General features: G+C 37.3%; 1 protein-coding gene across 2 annotated transcripts in view; it reads right to left on the bottom strand.

Moving 5' to 3' along the window:
• FAF1 (Fas associated factor 1) overlaps positions 1–17,009 on the bottom strand; it is a 472,185-nt gene that overhangs the window by 94,598 nt on the left and 360,578 nt on the right. For both annotated transcript variants that reach the window (XM_040231204.1, XM_040231205.1), the window contains exons 14-15: positions 13,515–13,651; positions 9,064–9,152 (exon numbers count right to left, since the gene is read on the bottom strand). In XM_040231204.1, the coding sequence (XP_040087138.1) occupies positions 9,064–9,152; positions 13,515–13,651 (226 nt within the window). The remainder of the gene's footprint in view (positions 1–9,063; positions 9,153–13,514; positions 13,652–17,009) is intronic.

The following is a 17,009-nucleotide window of genomic DNA, read 5'->3' as shown; positions in this document are numbered from 1 at the left end:
GCTTTGACAAACCTACACAGAGTATTAAAAAGCAGAGATATCACTTTGCTGACACGGTCCATATAGTTGAAGCTATGGTTTTTCCAATAGTCACGTACAAATGTGAGAGCTGGACCATAAAGAAGGCTGTGCACTGAAGAACGGATGCTTTCTAACTGTGGTGCTGGAGAAGACTACTGAGAGTCCCTGGGACTGCAAGGAGATCAAGCCAGTCAATCCGAAAGGAAATCAACCCTGAATATTCATTGGAAGGACTGATGCTGAAGCTCCAATACTTTAGCTGCCTGATGTAACAACCCAACTCATTGGAAAAGACCCTGATGCTGGGAAAGACTGAGGGCAAGAGGAGAAGAGGGCAGCAGAGGATGAGATGGTTAGATAGCATCACCAACTCAATAGACATCAATTTGAGCAAACTCTGGGAGATAGTGGAAGACGGATGAGTCTGGCATGCTGTAGTCCATGGGTCACAAAGAGTCGGACACGACTTAGGGACTTTGTTGAAAAACAACAAAGCAAGACAGTGAGCACAGTGTGGTCACTACTCTTCTACAGACCATCCTATTGCCACTGCATGCCACCCAATAGTGCCATTTGATGAAGTTACTTCCTTTAGAACTTATTCTGCTTTATTGTTTGGGCTTTTCTTTTTTTTTTTTTTAAACTGTTAATTTTGTAGTAGCTGGATTTACAAGTTTCTTGGCAACAGTAGAATCTGAATCCATTTTTACCTCAAAGACTGCCATTTGTAACCAAATTCTCCTCGGTGGTTTGGTTACTTTTCTGAGGTAAGCAATATGATTTAAAAAAATGTGTTAATGGTAAGTATTACTTTGTCTTTTGTCCTGAAAAAAATCTATTGCTTTAACAGAGTGGCAGGTCACTGAACTTTACTTAAAAGTGAAACAAAAACTCTGAAGGCTTTGTGCTTTTATGAAAAATTTTGTAACAGAGAAGCAGTGGCATTAGGGTAAACAGATTGTGTTTCCTAAACAATCTATATTCATATATTTACTTTTCAGTCAAAAGTTTCTTTTATTGAGGCCAGTATGAAATCATCAGTATCAATAGTAAGTTCCCTTGCATGTTCTATGCTAGCATTAGAGTTCTCTTAATTATGTTTACACTGATGTTGAACTAGTTTCAACTGTCTATACTGATTTACAGTATTTTTAAATATTTACTTTATTTTTGGCTGAATTGGGCCTTTGTTATGGCACATGGGATATTTGGTGTGGAATGCAAGATCTTTCATTGCAGCATATGTGCTTCTCTCTACCTGTGGTGTGTGGACTCTAGAGTCTGTGGGCTTCGTAGTTGCAACATGTGGAAACTTTAATTCCCTGACTAGGGATCAAACCTGTGTTCTCTGCAATGGAAGGCAGATTCTTCACCAATGGACCACCAGGTAAGTCTCCTGATTTACAGTATTCATTTACAGTATTTTCATCATTATCTTTATGCTTCAGTGAACCACATGTAAGCCATGAAAAATTCTGGTGAACTAAGAATATAACTAATTTAAGCAAGAAAATATGAATGTAAATTTAACAGTAACACATGAATGACATGAAAGTACAGAAGCTGAAACCAACTGCTGCAGTCAAATGAGTGTTTGTCAAGACTAAACAACCAATGTAATCCTGGTAATACACGAGGAATCTAATAAATTATAAAAGATACGATGAATCAAACAGGATTTGGAGGGATACTGCAATTTATCTTACATTTCAAAATATGAAATAAACATGAACAAAACTGACTATGTTGCTTGTTCAAACTAGCTGCTTGTAATCCTTGATAGATGGCTGAGTACACCAGTAATCCGGGAAACACAGTGAAAAACACTGCCTTAGAGATTAGAACTATACCTGGCATGTAGCACGAACTTGAAGAATGACTACTATTATTACCTTATTTCTTATTTCTTCTACCTGCATCTTAGCTTACATTGGCAGTATGCAAGAGCCCTTCTGTGTGCTCCATGTCAAGCTGCCTGCAAAGCATGCCTAGCTCGCCCTGGGTAGGTGCTCCTAAGGCTTCATCTACCTGACAGCTTCGTAGACTTATTGAAAATGCTGGGTGGTAAGTCCAAGGACCCTGTCTGTCTTGCTACAGCTGTGTTACTGGTGCCCTACATCTGGTGCATAGAAAAAGAATATGAAATGAATATACAAGCAAGATTACACAAAACATCATCTGCTGTGATTGGGGACTAACTATGTAGAAAAGTCACTGGATGAAGAACCCTTTTAAAGTACTTATGTACCCCAAAAAAGGAGCACCTAAATATTTGGTTGGCCAACCCAATACACAAAACAAATATTAACAGACCTAAAGGAAGAAATAGATAGCAATATAATAATACACTACTTTATTAGTAGATATTTTTGTTAACAGTATTGATTTGGTTTTCTAAGTGTTTACTGAGCATCTATGAAAGATACAGCTCCTCACTAGAGAAAGCACTAGTTTAAAGGGAGATTAGTGGCTCAGCTGGTAAAGCGTCTGCCTGCAATGCAGGAGACCCAAGTTTGATCCTTGAGTCAGGAAGATCCCCTGGAGAAGGCAGTGGCACTCCACTCCAGTACTCTTGCCTGAAAAATTCCACAGACAGAGGAGCCTGGGGGGCTACACCCCATGGGGTTGCAAAGAGTCGGACACGACTGAGCAACTTTACTTCACTTTCACTTCACTTCACTAGAGCAAAGTACCTCTCTGTCCCCAGTACTGAGCCCAGTGCTGTATCTTTCATAGATGCTCGGTAAACAGAACAATTAATGATATAAAAGGTTAGTTCATTCTGAGCCACTGAAGAATGAGTCATTAATATATAGTTTGTGCTTGGTTCTATTTAATAAAAGCTTTATAATATAGGCATTTCTGGTTGTACTAATACAGTAGAATCATTGAAATGATGAATGTAAGTGAACCAAAGTTAAGTTTAAATAAATTCAGGCCTAGGAAGTCATTCTTCAAATCTGCTCACAAATTCCATTTTAACTGTATGCTTAAGTCTTATTTAAAACTTTTAAAGAAGTAAAGCCAAATTTACAATTACAAGAGACAGTGTTTCTTATCACTTACTCAGCAGATACCAAATCATGATCTATGCATAGTCAAGAGAAGATTTTAAACTTAGGAAAGCTTTTCTTAGGAATTCTACTTATGATCTGAAAGATAACTTTTCATGAAGATACTCTAAAAACAAAGAGAAACCCTTATCTCTTGCAGTTAAATTTCAATTAAAAATTTCAATTATATGGAGTCTTAGACATTTCCTGTAACCTTCATATTAAATTTTGTGCTCAGTATTAAAGGAATTAAAGTCAATTTCCTTACCAATGAATTACGAGGAACACAAATTAAGATGAAAGAATGAACTGGGACTATGCATGCAAATATTGTACATTCATATTATTATACAACATAATCTATAAATCTAGTACTAATGAGACTCAAGATTTAAATGGCTGAAGAATGCGTTTAGTGCATTATTGTCAATCAATGCCTCTATTCCAGGATAAATGTAATCTTGAATGGCAACACACCAATTATTACAAATTCCTAACTAAGTACAGTACTTCATAATTTCAAAATGTCAGTGTCAATTTATAAAGCAACAGATAAACATCTTTCTACCATATATCCAATTACCTTTCCCTCAGAGTAAATAAAACACTATTAGGAAAAATTACAAACAAAATTTTTACAGCAACAAAAGGAACCTATTGATATTAAAATTCTAGTTATAGCACTCTGAACTTTCATATTTGTTGATGTGGATACATCAGGTTTTATACCACTGTAATTAAGTATTATTTTTAAAGTCACACTATTTTATATAAGTTCTTGCAATAATTTATTTATTTAGTCATTTAACAAACATTTTTTAAGTGCCTACTAGTGACTGAACTGAACTGAACACTGTGAGAAGTTTGTTACTGTTTGGTTGCTAAGTTGAGTCCAACTCTTTTGTGACCGTCATGGACTATAGCCCACCAGGCTCCTCTATGGGATTTACCACAGAGGAAATGGGAATTTCCGAGGCAAGAATACTGGAACGGGTTGCCATTTCCTTCTCCAGGGGATATTCCAGGCTCAGGGATCAAACCCATGTCTCCTGTACTGGCAGGCAGGTTCTTTTACCACTGAGCCACCAGGGAAGCCCAAACTGTTACAAGACAGCGTTACAATATGAATATGATATAACCCTTGCTTTTAAACTCAAGTCTAACAGAAGACAGAGACAAATAAATAAAGTTAAATACAATATTAAAGGTTATACTGAAATTGTTTACATGTTTCCATTTGTAATAGCCAAAGGGTATTGTACTGAAAACACTCATTATACCTGGAAATTTTACATTATTGCTCAAAAATCAAACTCTCCTTTATTTGTTCTATGTAAATCTTTCTTTAAAAATTAAAAACAAAGAAAAAATTAAAAAGAATAATTTGATAGATATATGAATTTAGCATCTCAAATTAATAGGTGATAATATTTGTTTCATATTTTACCTTTAGATTGCTTTCCAAATCCAGAAATTTCTTGACTGATAAAGCACTAATAATTACTTGAGATTAACATCAATCCTACTCGCTGTGTGACCTTGGGTAAATTAACCTTTTTGATTCTCAGTTTTCTCATCTGAAAACTAGAGATGACAGTACCAATCTGTGTTGGATTATGTTCCATTTGCCCATTCAGTTCCTGATGGCTCAGATGCTAAAGAATCTGCCTACTGTTCAGGAGACCCAGGTTCAATCCTTGGGTCGGAAAGATCCCCTGGAGAAAGGAATGGCAACCCACTCCAGTATTCTTGCCTGGAGAATTCCATGGACAGAGGAGCCTAATGGACTACAGTTCATGGGGTCGCAAAAAGTTGGACAAGACTCAGCAACTAACACTTTCACTTTCCTTTCACCCGTGTTCTACCTGAGCTTCCCTGATAGCTCAGTTGGTAAACAATCTCCCTGCAGTGCAGGAGACCCTGGTCAATTCCTGGGTCGGAAGATCCCCTGGAGAAGGGATAGGCTACCCAATCCAGTATTCTTTCCTGGAGAATCCCATGGAGAGAGAGCCTTATAGGCTACGGTCCACGGGGTCTCAAAGAGTCGGACACAACTGAGCGACTTCACTTTCACTTTCACCCACTCCAGTATTCTTGGGATTCCCCTTGTGGTTCAGCTGGTAAAAAAATCCAACTGCAATGCGGGAGATCCGGGTTTGACCCTCAGTTGGGAAGATGCCCTGGAGAAGGGAAAGGCTACCCACTCCAGTATTCTGGCCTAGAGAATTACCTGGACTGTATAGTTCATGGGGTCACAAAGAGTCAGACACGCCTGAGCGACTTTCACTTTCACTTTTCACTTTCATGCTCTACCTAGCTTTTTGCCCAGGGAGGTTCTCTTGGCTGCCTTTCAGTTGCTAGTTGGGTTAGGTCAATAGAAGGTACTAGCAGGAGATCATAAGTATAAAAGGGAAGGGGAGCTATTCCTTAGTTTCCTCCTTACCAGCTCAAAAGGGCTGGCCCTGAAAGAAGCAATCGTCTCCACATACTACCCTTTCCTAGGCCTTCAGGCCTAAGGGTGGTAATGGCTTCCTTTAGCCCTAGAGTATACTATCCATTGATGACTCCTATAAATTCTGCCCGTATCTGTATAAAGAGTTGCCTTATTAAACTCTTCTCAATAATCTAGTTTGAAAGCATCACCTGTTCCAGCCAGAACTCTAAATTATACGCAACCTTGTGGGATAGTTTTAAGAATCACATGAGATGATAAATGAAATGTACTCTGAATAGTGCCAAGTCTTATACATTATCTTGGTCATGAAGATCTTTTTTGTACAGTTCTTCTATTATTGACACCTCTTCTTAATATCTTCTGCTTCTGTTAGGTCCATACCATTTCTGTCCTTTACTGAGCCCATCTTTGTGTGAAATGTTCCCTTGGTATCTCTAATTTTCTTGAAGAGATCTCTAGTCTTTCCCATTCTGTTGTTTTCCTCGATTTCTTTGCATTGATCGCTGAGGAAGGCTTTCTGATCTCTCCTTGCTTTTCTTTGGAACTCTGCATTCAGACACTTATATCTTTCCTTTTCTCCTTTGCTTTTCGCTTCTCTTCTTTTCATAGCTATTTGTAAGGCCTCCCCAGACAGCCATTTTGCTTTTTTGCATTTCTTTTCCATGGGGATGGTCTTGATCCCTGTCTCCTGTACAATGTCATGAACCTCATTCCATAGTTCATCAGGCACTCTATCAGATCTAGTCCCTTAAATCTATTTCTCACTTCCACTGTATAATCATAAGGGATGTGATTTAGGTCATACCTGAATGGTCTAGTGGTTTTCCCTACTTTCTTCAATTTAAGTCTGAATTTGGCAATAAGGAGTTCATGATCTGAGCCACAGTGAGCTCCTGGTCTTGTTTTTGCTGACTGTATAGAGCTTCTCCATCTTTGGCTGCAAAGAATATAATCAATCTGATATAGGTGTTGCCCATCTGGTGATGTCCACGTGTAGAGTCTTCTCTTATGTTGTTGGAAGAGGGTGTTTGCTATGACCAGTGCATTCTCTTGGCAAAACTCTATTAGCCTTTGCCCTGCTTCATTCCGTATTCAGAGGCCAAATTTGCCTGTTACCCCAGGTGTTTCTTGACTTCCCACTTTCGCATTCCAGTCTCCTATAATGAAAAGGACATCTTTCTTGGGTGTTAGTTCTAAAAGGTCTTGTAGGTCTTCATAGAACCGTTCAACTTCAACTTCTTCAGGGTTACTGGTTGGGGCATAGGCTTGGATTACTGTGATATTGAATGGTTTGCCTTGGAAACGAACAGAGATCATTCTGTCATTTTTGAGACTGCATCTAAGTACTGCATTTCGGAAGCAGAAGATATTAAGAAGAGGTGGCAAGAATACACAGAAGAACTACACAAAAAAGAGCTTCATGACCTAGATAATCACAATGGTGTGATCACTCACCTAGAGCCAGACACCTTGGAATGTGAATCAAGTAGGCCTTAGAAAGCATCACTATGAACAAAGCTAGTGGAGGTGATGGAATTCCAGTTGAGCTATTTCAAATCCTCAAAGATGATGCTGTGAAAGTGCTGCACTCAATATGCCAGCAAATTTGGAAAACTCAGCAGTGGCCACAGGACTGGAAAAGGTCAGTTTTCATTCCAATCCCAAAGGAAGGCAATGCCAAAGAATGCTCAAACTACTGCACAATTGCACTCATCTCACATGCTAGTAAAGTAATGCTCAAAATTCTCCAAGCCAGGCTTCAGCAATACATGAACTGTGAACTTCCAGATGTCCAAGCTGGTTTTAGAAAAGGCAGAGGAACCAGAGATCAAATTGCCAACATCTGCTGGATCATGGAAAAAGGAAGGGAGTTCCAGAAAAACATCTATTTCTGCTTTATTGACTATGCCAAAGCCTTTGACTGTGTGGATCACAATAAACTGTGGAAAATTCTGAAAGAGATGGGAATACCAGACCACCTAACCTGCCTCTTGAGAGATCTGTAGGCAGGTCAGGAAGCAACAGTTAGAACTGGACATGGAACAACAGACTGGTTCCAAATAGGGAAAGGAGTACGTCAAGGCTGTATATTGTCACCCTGCTTATTTAACTGCTATGCAGAGTACATCATGAGAAACGATGGGCTGGAAGAAGCACAAGCTGGAATCAAGATTGCCGGGAGAAATATCAATAACCTCAGATATGCAGATGACACCACCCTTATGGCAGAAAGTGAAGAACTAAAAAGCCTCTTGATGAAAGTGAAAGAGGAGAGCGAAGAAGTTGGCTTAAAGCTCAACATTAAGAAAATGAAGATCATGGCATCTGGTCCCATCACTTCATGGGAAATAGATGGGGAAACAGTGGAAACAGTACCAGATTTTATATCTGGGGGCTCCAAAATCACAGCAGATGGCGATTGCAGCCATGAAACTAAAAGACGCTTACTCCTTGGAAGGAAAGTTATGACCAACCTAGATATACATATTCAAAAGCAGAGACATTACTTTGTCAACAGAGGTCTGTCTAGTCAAGGCTATGGTTTTTCCAGTAGTCATGTATGGATGTGAAGGTTGGACTATAAAGAAAGCTGGGCACCAAAGAATTGACGCTTCTGAACTGTGGTGTTGGAGAAGACTCTTAAGAGTCCCTTGGACTGCAAGGAGATCCAACCAGTCCATCCTGAAGGAGATCAGTCCTGGGTGTTCATTGGAAGGACTGATGTTGAAGTTGAAACTCCAATTCTTTGGCCACCTCATGTGAAGAGCTGACTCATTTGAAAAGACCCTGATGCTGGGAGGGGTTGGGGGCAGGAGGAGAAGGTGATGACAGAGGATGAGATGGCTGGATGGCATCACCAACTCAATGGACATGAGTTTGAGTAAACTCTGGGAGTTGGTGATGGACAGGAAGGCTTGGCGTGCTGTGATTCATGGGGTTGCAAAGAGTAGGACAGGACTGAGCAATTGAACTGAACTGATTAATACATTATAAATATTCAGTATGTGTTGACTACTATTATACTATCAATATTGCTGTTATTATGATTCTATTATATTTGAGGTTCCATGCCCATGTCATCTATGCCATCTAAATGTTTGAGAGACACAAAATTCAGAATTCTGGTGATCGTTTTACTAATTCTCACAGTGATTCAAAAATATGTTCAAATGTAAAATGTGTTCATTGGCAATCAATCTCAAAAAGAGTAAGAGGACCTTAAAAGGGAGTGAAATACTCATATAATAGTACTGGACTATGTAGTTTCTCCTGTAAACATGCTTCAGAATTCATTTCCTGTGAATTGCAAATCTAGCAAAGAATAACTTCATAAAGTTAAACAAATTGTTGGGTCTTTGGGTCATGAAAAGAATGGACTGAAATGTAAATTCAGTGGCATAAAAATTCTCAGTTCATGTAGAAATGCATCTTCATCAATGCCTTGTTTATCAATCATGTCATAGGCAAACATCACCATGTGACAAATTATCTCATCAAAATCCTATTAAACATCCACTTAACCTTTTACCTTACCTCATCCTTTATATCTTCCTGTTGTTGGGCTGTGAAGATCTCCATTGCAGCCATGAGTCTCATCATTAACTCATCCACTGTTGTATTACCTAGCAACATACGGAGATTGCCAAACTTTACATCAAGGTTAGAAAATGGGAAGTTGCTCTAGAATTAATCATTAAGGAATAACTACAGTCTAAAAAATTACAGACTAGCATGCCAATAAAGACTTTTATGCTTGCATTGAAAAGTTTATTTTCAATAAGAAAGTAAGGCAGTACACTGGCAATTGAAATTTCAGAATACTTAGATTTGTGAGAACAGTCTCTTTATAAAGATTTTTGGTACTATTTAGAATATCCAAGTCAAAAGTATCTTTCAAATTAGGAAAACATATCTACTGAACAACACTGGCAACAACTACCATTTGTTTGTAAGCCAGTGATCAAGTTAAATGATTAGGTTTATATATATAAAATCTCACTTAATCTGTATAACAATTCTATGAAGGCTCATTATGATTTTGATAGTAAAGAGAAGGAAAATGAGGCTTACAGAGCTCAAGTAACCTGACTAAACAAGGTCAAGTTGGTTAAGTTACAGGACCAGGATTTGAAACCATATGAGTCTGACTCAAAAGCCTGTCTTCTTTGCCACTTTAGCACACTGTTTACTTAGAATTATCTCCTACTAAAATTTCTTTGGTGAAACAAATAGTAATTCAATTTCTGGGAAAAAAAAAAAAAAAAGATTTTTTCCCCCTAAATGGTATTTTTCCCTTTTAGCTGCAAATATTTCCCTTCAAATAACTATGCTATATAATCTTTATGGACAGGATATTTAAAATGTTTGATTTTCTTGAATGCTATTTTATTCCAAGTCCATAACAAACATATATGCCATTTTTTGCATGCATCGAGTCTTGCTATTTGCTTTGGATACATCTACAAGAGAGAAAGTCATGAAGATCCATAAAGATATAGCAATTTTTCTCTTCTTTCAAACCAACAGGCAAAAGAGCCTGTCTTTCTCCAAGCCTCAAAAGGTGTCTTACAGTCCCATTAATGGAATGGCCACCAATGAGACAACACATAACAAGCTTCCTTGCTTGTATTCTTCCAGAGTACCATCTGCCTAACATGATCCTCCACTGGTCCTTTCCCAGTTTTCCTTATGATCACTGGCAACATGGGGTTGCTACTGCTAAGTCACTTCAGTCGTGTCCGACTCTGTGCAACCCCATAGATGGCAGCCCACCAGGCTCCCCCGTCCCTGGGATTCTCCAGGCAAGAATACTGGAATGGGTTGCCATTTCCTTCTCAAATGCATGAAAGCAAAAAGTGAAAGTGAAGTTGCTCAGTCATGTCCGACTTAGTGACCCCATGGACTGCAGCCTACCAGGCTCCTCCATCCATGGGATTTTCCAGGCAAGACATGGAGTTAGGGGGCAGTTTTGGTCTCTAGTCAAAGAAATAATCTAATCTGGCCACACTGAGCACCACTCTCTCCATAAATCAGCTAAAGAACAAATATTATCTTGGTGTGGTATAACATTACCAAGAAGTAGAGTTAGTTTTAGAGTGAGAGTTCTAACCCTAGTTCTACTTCTTACATGATCTAGTACCTAGAAACTGCCTAGCACATGACAAGGGCTTAGTAAACAAGTGAATAAGAAAAGAGAGCGTGACTATAGCTCTGACACAATCAGTTTTCTTATCTGCAAAATGAAGATAACACTACCTCTGTAGGGTTCTTAGAAGGATTAGAAATAATATAAAGTGCCTGGTACCAAGGACACACAGCATCACTGTGTGAGACAGATACAATAAACAGTAAAAGTTTAATAACAGTAACCTCAATGTAGATTTTGATACTGAGCAAATCTTTGGGTTTCCATTTCTTATTTGTAAACTACAGTAACTAAGAGAGCATGGGGCATTAATACTTTGTAAAGGTATCAGAATCATCACTGGGGAAATATTATAATTTTATTGTTGTTGTTGTTCAGTTATGCCTGACTCTATGCGACCCCGTGGATTGCAGCATGTCAGGCTTTCCTGTCCTTCACCATCCCTGAGCTTGCTCACACTCATCCATTGAGTCAATGATGGCACCCAACCATCTTGTCCTCTGTTGTCCCCTGAATAGGTGACTACATAATGGCCATTAATTTTTAGGCTTAAAGCTACTGCTTATCAACTATGCTTTGACCCTAATTTACAGACTCATTGCCAAACTGTACTTGAAGGTACTTTATACCTAAGCCCTTAATGATCCAAGATGCAGAAAAGTATCAGTTAATGCATTTCAGGGACAATTTATTTGTTATAGTTTATTGCAAAAGAATTTCTTTATATACTTAAAAACTGTTGAGATCCCTGAAGAGTTTTTCTTTATGTGGATATGGTTACCAACATCTACTGTGTTGGAAATGAAAACTGAAATATCTAAAACATAGTTATCCATCCATTTAAAAGTTAATAATAAACCCATAATTTGCTAATATAAACATCATGTTTTATGAAAAATTACTGTATGTTCCAAAAGGAAAGATTTACTGAGAAGAATGTCATTATTTTAACATTTTTACAAATTTCTCTAATGTTAAGCTTAATAGAATACAATTGGATTGTCATATCTATATCTACATTAAACTAATTATAATGCGTCATCTTGGTTGAAATTTATGAAGCAATTGTGGCCTCACACGGATACATAGTCAGAAAACGGAGAAGTATTTTAATAGGTAATTACAGATTTTTTATTTAATACTCCCAAACTGACAAGTGGGACTTTTTTTAAGATTAGGTATGTGAGGAACTGGAAACTGTATCAGTGAACTTACTGTACTGTGTTATATTAAAATCCATTGGTCTATTTTGACCTTTGAATAGGTCTGTTACTCATGCATGAGTTTATGACATTATACACTGGTCATCTGGAAAATATTGGTTCATTGAGTAATCCATTTCTTTTGAATGCTGACACAGCTAATTTTATGATATAAAAAAAAAAAATCACATTTGTTAGTACCACCACTGATGTCACCAGGACAGTATTTAAGCTGTCAGTCTTAAATGGTGGAGGACATTCTAACTTTTTGCTTAAAAAAACAAATTTCTATCATTGGCAACAAATGTTATTTGTTCTAAAGCTTGCAGTAATAGGCTGTCATTTTGTTCATTTTAGAGAAATGTCTGCCCAACTGTGTCACATAAACTATAAAAAGGTTTAATATTTAATAAAATATACTTTTTTAATGTACATACATGGAAGTGGAAAATATGAGTACAGTTCTGGGTCATGGCCCTGATTTGTGCTAAGGTGCCAGCAGTTTTAAACAGCACTGATTTTTTGCCGTCAGTGCACATGTCAACACAGTAAAAAACGCAAAAAAAAAAAAAAAAAAAAAAGTCTATTACTATTATGAAAACGTTTTTGACCTTGGAGATGCCCTGAAAGGGTCTAGGGGACCTGTAGGGTCCATGGACCATCCTTGAGAACCACTAGCTATTGTAACAGTGCCCCTGACAGGAAAACTGAAATGAAACATTATCTACTTAATCTGTATAATTTGTCCCCCCAGCAGGTCTTCTTTAACACTGTTTATGAAAGTGAAAGCTCTAGTTATAGAGAAAACATAAAATACTGGAGGTTTTGTTTTATTTGAGTTTGAAAGGCACTAGAAGTTATACCCTTTCCTCACTGCGTTATCCACTATCGAACTTTTAGCTTAAATAGGGGCAGAAATTAAGTATTTCAGACACCTTGGAGCACTTGAAACATCGTTTTTCCTGTGGCATAGAAAAAATAAACTGTTTTCAATTTAAGCTTTGCCAAGAATAAGGTATTTTTTTTATACTAATCTTTAGGGTATGTTAGTAACATTAAAAAAACACTCATTTTTTGGTAAAGAATGTGCACTGTGATTAAACTGACAGGCATCCTATAGCTTCACACCTCAAGGTTGCATTCTAGACAAAGATTCACACAAATAAGGATAAACAATTGCCACTGTGAACTATTCAATTCACAATACCCAGTCACAAGTTTTTCCAGATAACTAACCAGAAGGATTTCCTTCAACCAATCAAAATTACAGCAAGAAATATACATACGTATACACAGACACACACACACACACACACATATGACATCATCTTTGATGACTGATTATGACTTAATTTCTATTTTAGAAAACTTAGCAATTTTGAATAGTTAACATGATTAACCTATATCCCAAGGGCTGTGCAGTTTTATTAAGGTGTTTCTATTGGATTTTCATGTAGCATATTTCATATTTCACAGCATCTATACTTTTTAAAGATACTCTTCTTCAGGATGTTCTATATTTCAAAATGCAAAGATATTCACCAATACAGAGAATAACTTTCAGCTATGATGGTAAATATTATAAGGTTATCACATAAATAAGGAGACACTCTATTCCTCTTGTGAATGTACTTTACCTTGTATCACATTTAACACTTCATTAGATGATCGCTTTCCCATAATAATCAGAAAAAGTGGAAACTGATCTGTTTTTTGAGTCCGAATGGTTTGGGCAACAACACTGCCAAAGTGTCTATTGCACATTGTCAGAAATCTAAAATGAGACAAAATCCAAAGTTAGCTTCATTTCAGAATTTAAGAAATTTACTACTACCCAAAGAAAAAATTCAGTCTTATAATAATTATAATATTATAACTGAAAAAATTCAGTTATATTAGACAGTCTGCTTGATATCAATACATAAAATCTTACTATATTAAGTTTTCAACTAAATCATAAATGGAATAGAAATGATTATCAGACATCAATATCAGAAATGATTATCAGAAGACAGAAAATCAGGCACTACATGCTAAGTGCTGAGTAGGACTGACAGCATAGGATTCTTAGTTTTAAACATTACAAGCTGTATTACCTTAAACTATCAGAAAAAACAAACAAAAAGAATTTTATGAGGAAAGAATTTCTTCAAGAGGACAAATACTGGGTGGTAAAAGTTAAATTGACCAGCTGTATCCTAGTCTAAACAGGATTCAGCAACATTTTTGCAGGTCCTTAGAATAAAGAATTGTACTTTAGAACCGTGTTTTCTCCAGTAGTAGCAGGTCTTCTAGTTTCATACTTAGTATGGGATAAAAATAATAATTCTAAGCTTTTGACCAAAAAAAAAGCTCAGAGATATTAGCATACAGAAGTCTAGCATTAGTATTCTTAACACGATCTGGAATAAATGAAAAAACTGATAAAGCTTTTCTCTTCTATTAGAGGACTGTTTGAAATTAGCATTTCTTTCAAGAGAAAAGGGTAGCTTATGATATGTTTTCAGATCTGATGGTAAAAAGTAAATGTCATAATAATAATGAATTATGAAAGACCAAATGCAAATATAGAATGCTTTAATAAGATCCAATTTAATAAAGTCTGTAAAAATAATGGACTTTTAATAACACAGGTCACAAAAGGCAAAACAGTGGAAATTCTGGGGACTAGCCACTGGTACTGGCTTATTAATTCTTAATTATGTTCATGAAAGGCAACTTAAATCATGTGTTTTCTCATGCCTTATGATAATATTTTAGGTAACAACTCCTCTGAAATGTATGTTCTAGTTGATGAGCAAAGTCCTGTCATCACATGCATTAGAAAGTAAATCTATTTGAAAAGACAAACGGCATTAAAATGTCATGTGCTCATATTCATTTGATATCCAAATTCAAAACAGAATCAAACCACTTCATTTTTAAAGCCAATATATTTCTTGTGTATAGAAATTTATCCCAGAAATTTAGGCTGAATCCTCCACAAAAACCTATGCTATGACTACACACAGGGCCACGAGAACTGTTGGCAAGAGTGTCAAAACAAGTTAGCACCACTGCAGTAAGTTCATTGGGAGTTAGGTTCATACACACGTTTAGAGCAGCAATAACCAGATCTCATGGCAATCTGAAATGACAAGGCCTTAAAAAACTCATTGTTGACCATGAAATATCAGTCCCTCCATGAAAATTCAGATCTTCACATTCCACAACTATTATGAGATAAAAGGTGCTGATGCAGCCTAAGCCTCTATACCAAAATTCACACCCATACAGCTTTAATTCACCAGTGAAGATGTGTAGATCAGGAGACTAGAAAGTTAGATCTCATTTTCCTTTCTGCTTACTACTAAAATATTTCAGTCAATCCTGACCCTCATCTGATCATTGACAACCTCTGAAATTAAAGATGTCAAAAAACAGTTGGAATGCTGTTTCCTACAAAAGGGAGAAAATAAGTCCTTGTTGCTTTCACACCAATGGATTAAGTGGATATCACACAGTATATGCCCAACACAGCATTAGCCTCATGAGTGATATTAAATACTAGCTAAAGAGGAGACCTGCAAAAAGTGAAGGAAGGAAAGAAGCCAGGAAGGAAGGAAGAAAAGGGGGCAGGCAGGCAGGTTGGCTTAGTAGTTTTAGGAATTCGATTTCAAGACAATTTTGCCTGGAAATTGTGTACGTCCCAAAGCCTCTTTTTGCGAAAATGAGCTAGATGGGAAAATAACTATGAAAATACAGGTATTTAATTGGGTTTAAATTTACAACATAAATTTCAAAACTATATAAAACATTCAAGGGAGGTACAGACTTCAAGGTCACATTAACCACTAAGCCATTCAATTGCTACGAAAAAACAAGGTGATCAGTTTTCTACCAGGTATTAGCAAATCCTTCCAATCATTTCTCAGCAAGTGAGAAATATGAAGGGATCACACAGCCAGTTGATGCTTTCCAGTGGCCTTAACTAACAATTTGTTGTAATCAGAGAAACTTTGTTAAAACTTTAATTAACCTGCTTAATCTTCCTAAGATCTGAATTAAGCAGATCTTAATTAAGAATTCAGATCTCAGCTCCTAAGATCTTCCTAAGATTTGAAATTTTCAAATTGCAATCATCAAGAGCCTATAGCGCCAATGGACAGCTCCCAATTAAAAAATTCCTACTTGCCAGTTCCTTCCTTTACAATTTACAAGAACTTCACAATGCAAATATCAAATCTTTCTCATGGGTGGGAGGCCCTGCTTCTTCTTCTCAAGATCACTCACAACACAAAGTTACCATTCACATCACACTACTGGCAGCAGAAATCTAGTTCAAAACCTTACAGCAAAATCAGACATGGGAAAAAGCAAGTGGTTTTAAGAGAATAAATGCAGTTCTCTCATAATTGTGGTATTTTCTTCCTTTGAAAACACAAAAGTGTGCCAGTGCATCTAGAGGCAGCAGCAAACTTGTCTGACTACCAATGGTGCTCATCAGAATCAGGTGCCAAGAAGAGATAAATGCAACTGAATTGCTGCAATCTCAAACACCAAAGAGGGAAGCAATGGTAACCATTCTGTGGCAAGAAGAAATGACTTTGTTTTTTGATTGTAAAATATTTTAACAAATCAAACAACCTATGCATCATAGACTGACTTGAGGAATGGGAATAACAAACTGCAAAATGAACCCCCAAAGCCAAAGGCTAAAGTAACAAATTTGAAAAGACAGAGAATGTTTTTATTAAGGGGGTAAAACGAGGGAAAGAGGGAAAGAAGAAGGACAGGTTGAGAAAATGAAGTAAAATGGTTAATAACAAGTCAGAATTAATAATGCAACTCACTGTTCCCTGGGGCATGGGTGGGTAGGTAGTGGTGGAGGTGGTGGGGATAGGGAGTGGGAAGCCTCAAACTCTGGCCTTGGTAAAGAAAATGAAAGTGTTAGTTGCTCAGCTGTGTCAGACTCTTTGTGACCCCATAGACTGTAGCCCACCAGGCTCCTCTGTCCAGGCAAGAATACTGGAGTGGGTTGCCATTTCCTTCTCCAGGGGATCTTCCCCACCTGGGGATTGAACCCAGGTCTCCTGAATTGCAGGCAGATTCTTTACCATCTGAGCCACTGGGGAGGCCCAAGAAAATATAAT

This window comes from Oryx dammah, unplaced genomic scaffold (assembly GCF_014754425.2).
Source record: "Oryx dammah isolate SB20612 unplaced genomic scaffold, SCBI_Odam_1.1 HiC_scaffold_28, whole genome shotgun sequence".
Taxonomy (NCBI): domain Eukaryota; kingdom Metazoa; phylum Chordata; class Mammalia; order Artiodactyla; family Bovidae; genus Oryx; species Oryx dammah.
Note: the sequence above shows the minus strand (reverse complement) of the source record. Positions and strands in the feature narration are given on the sequence as shown.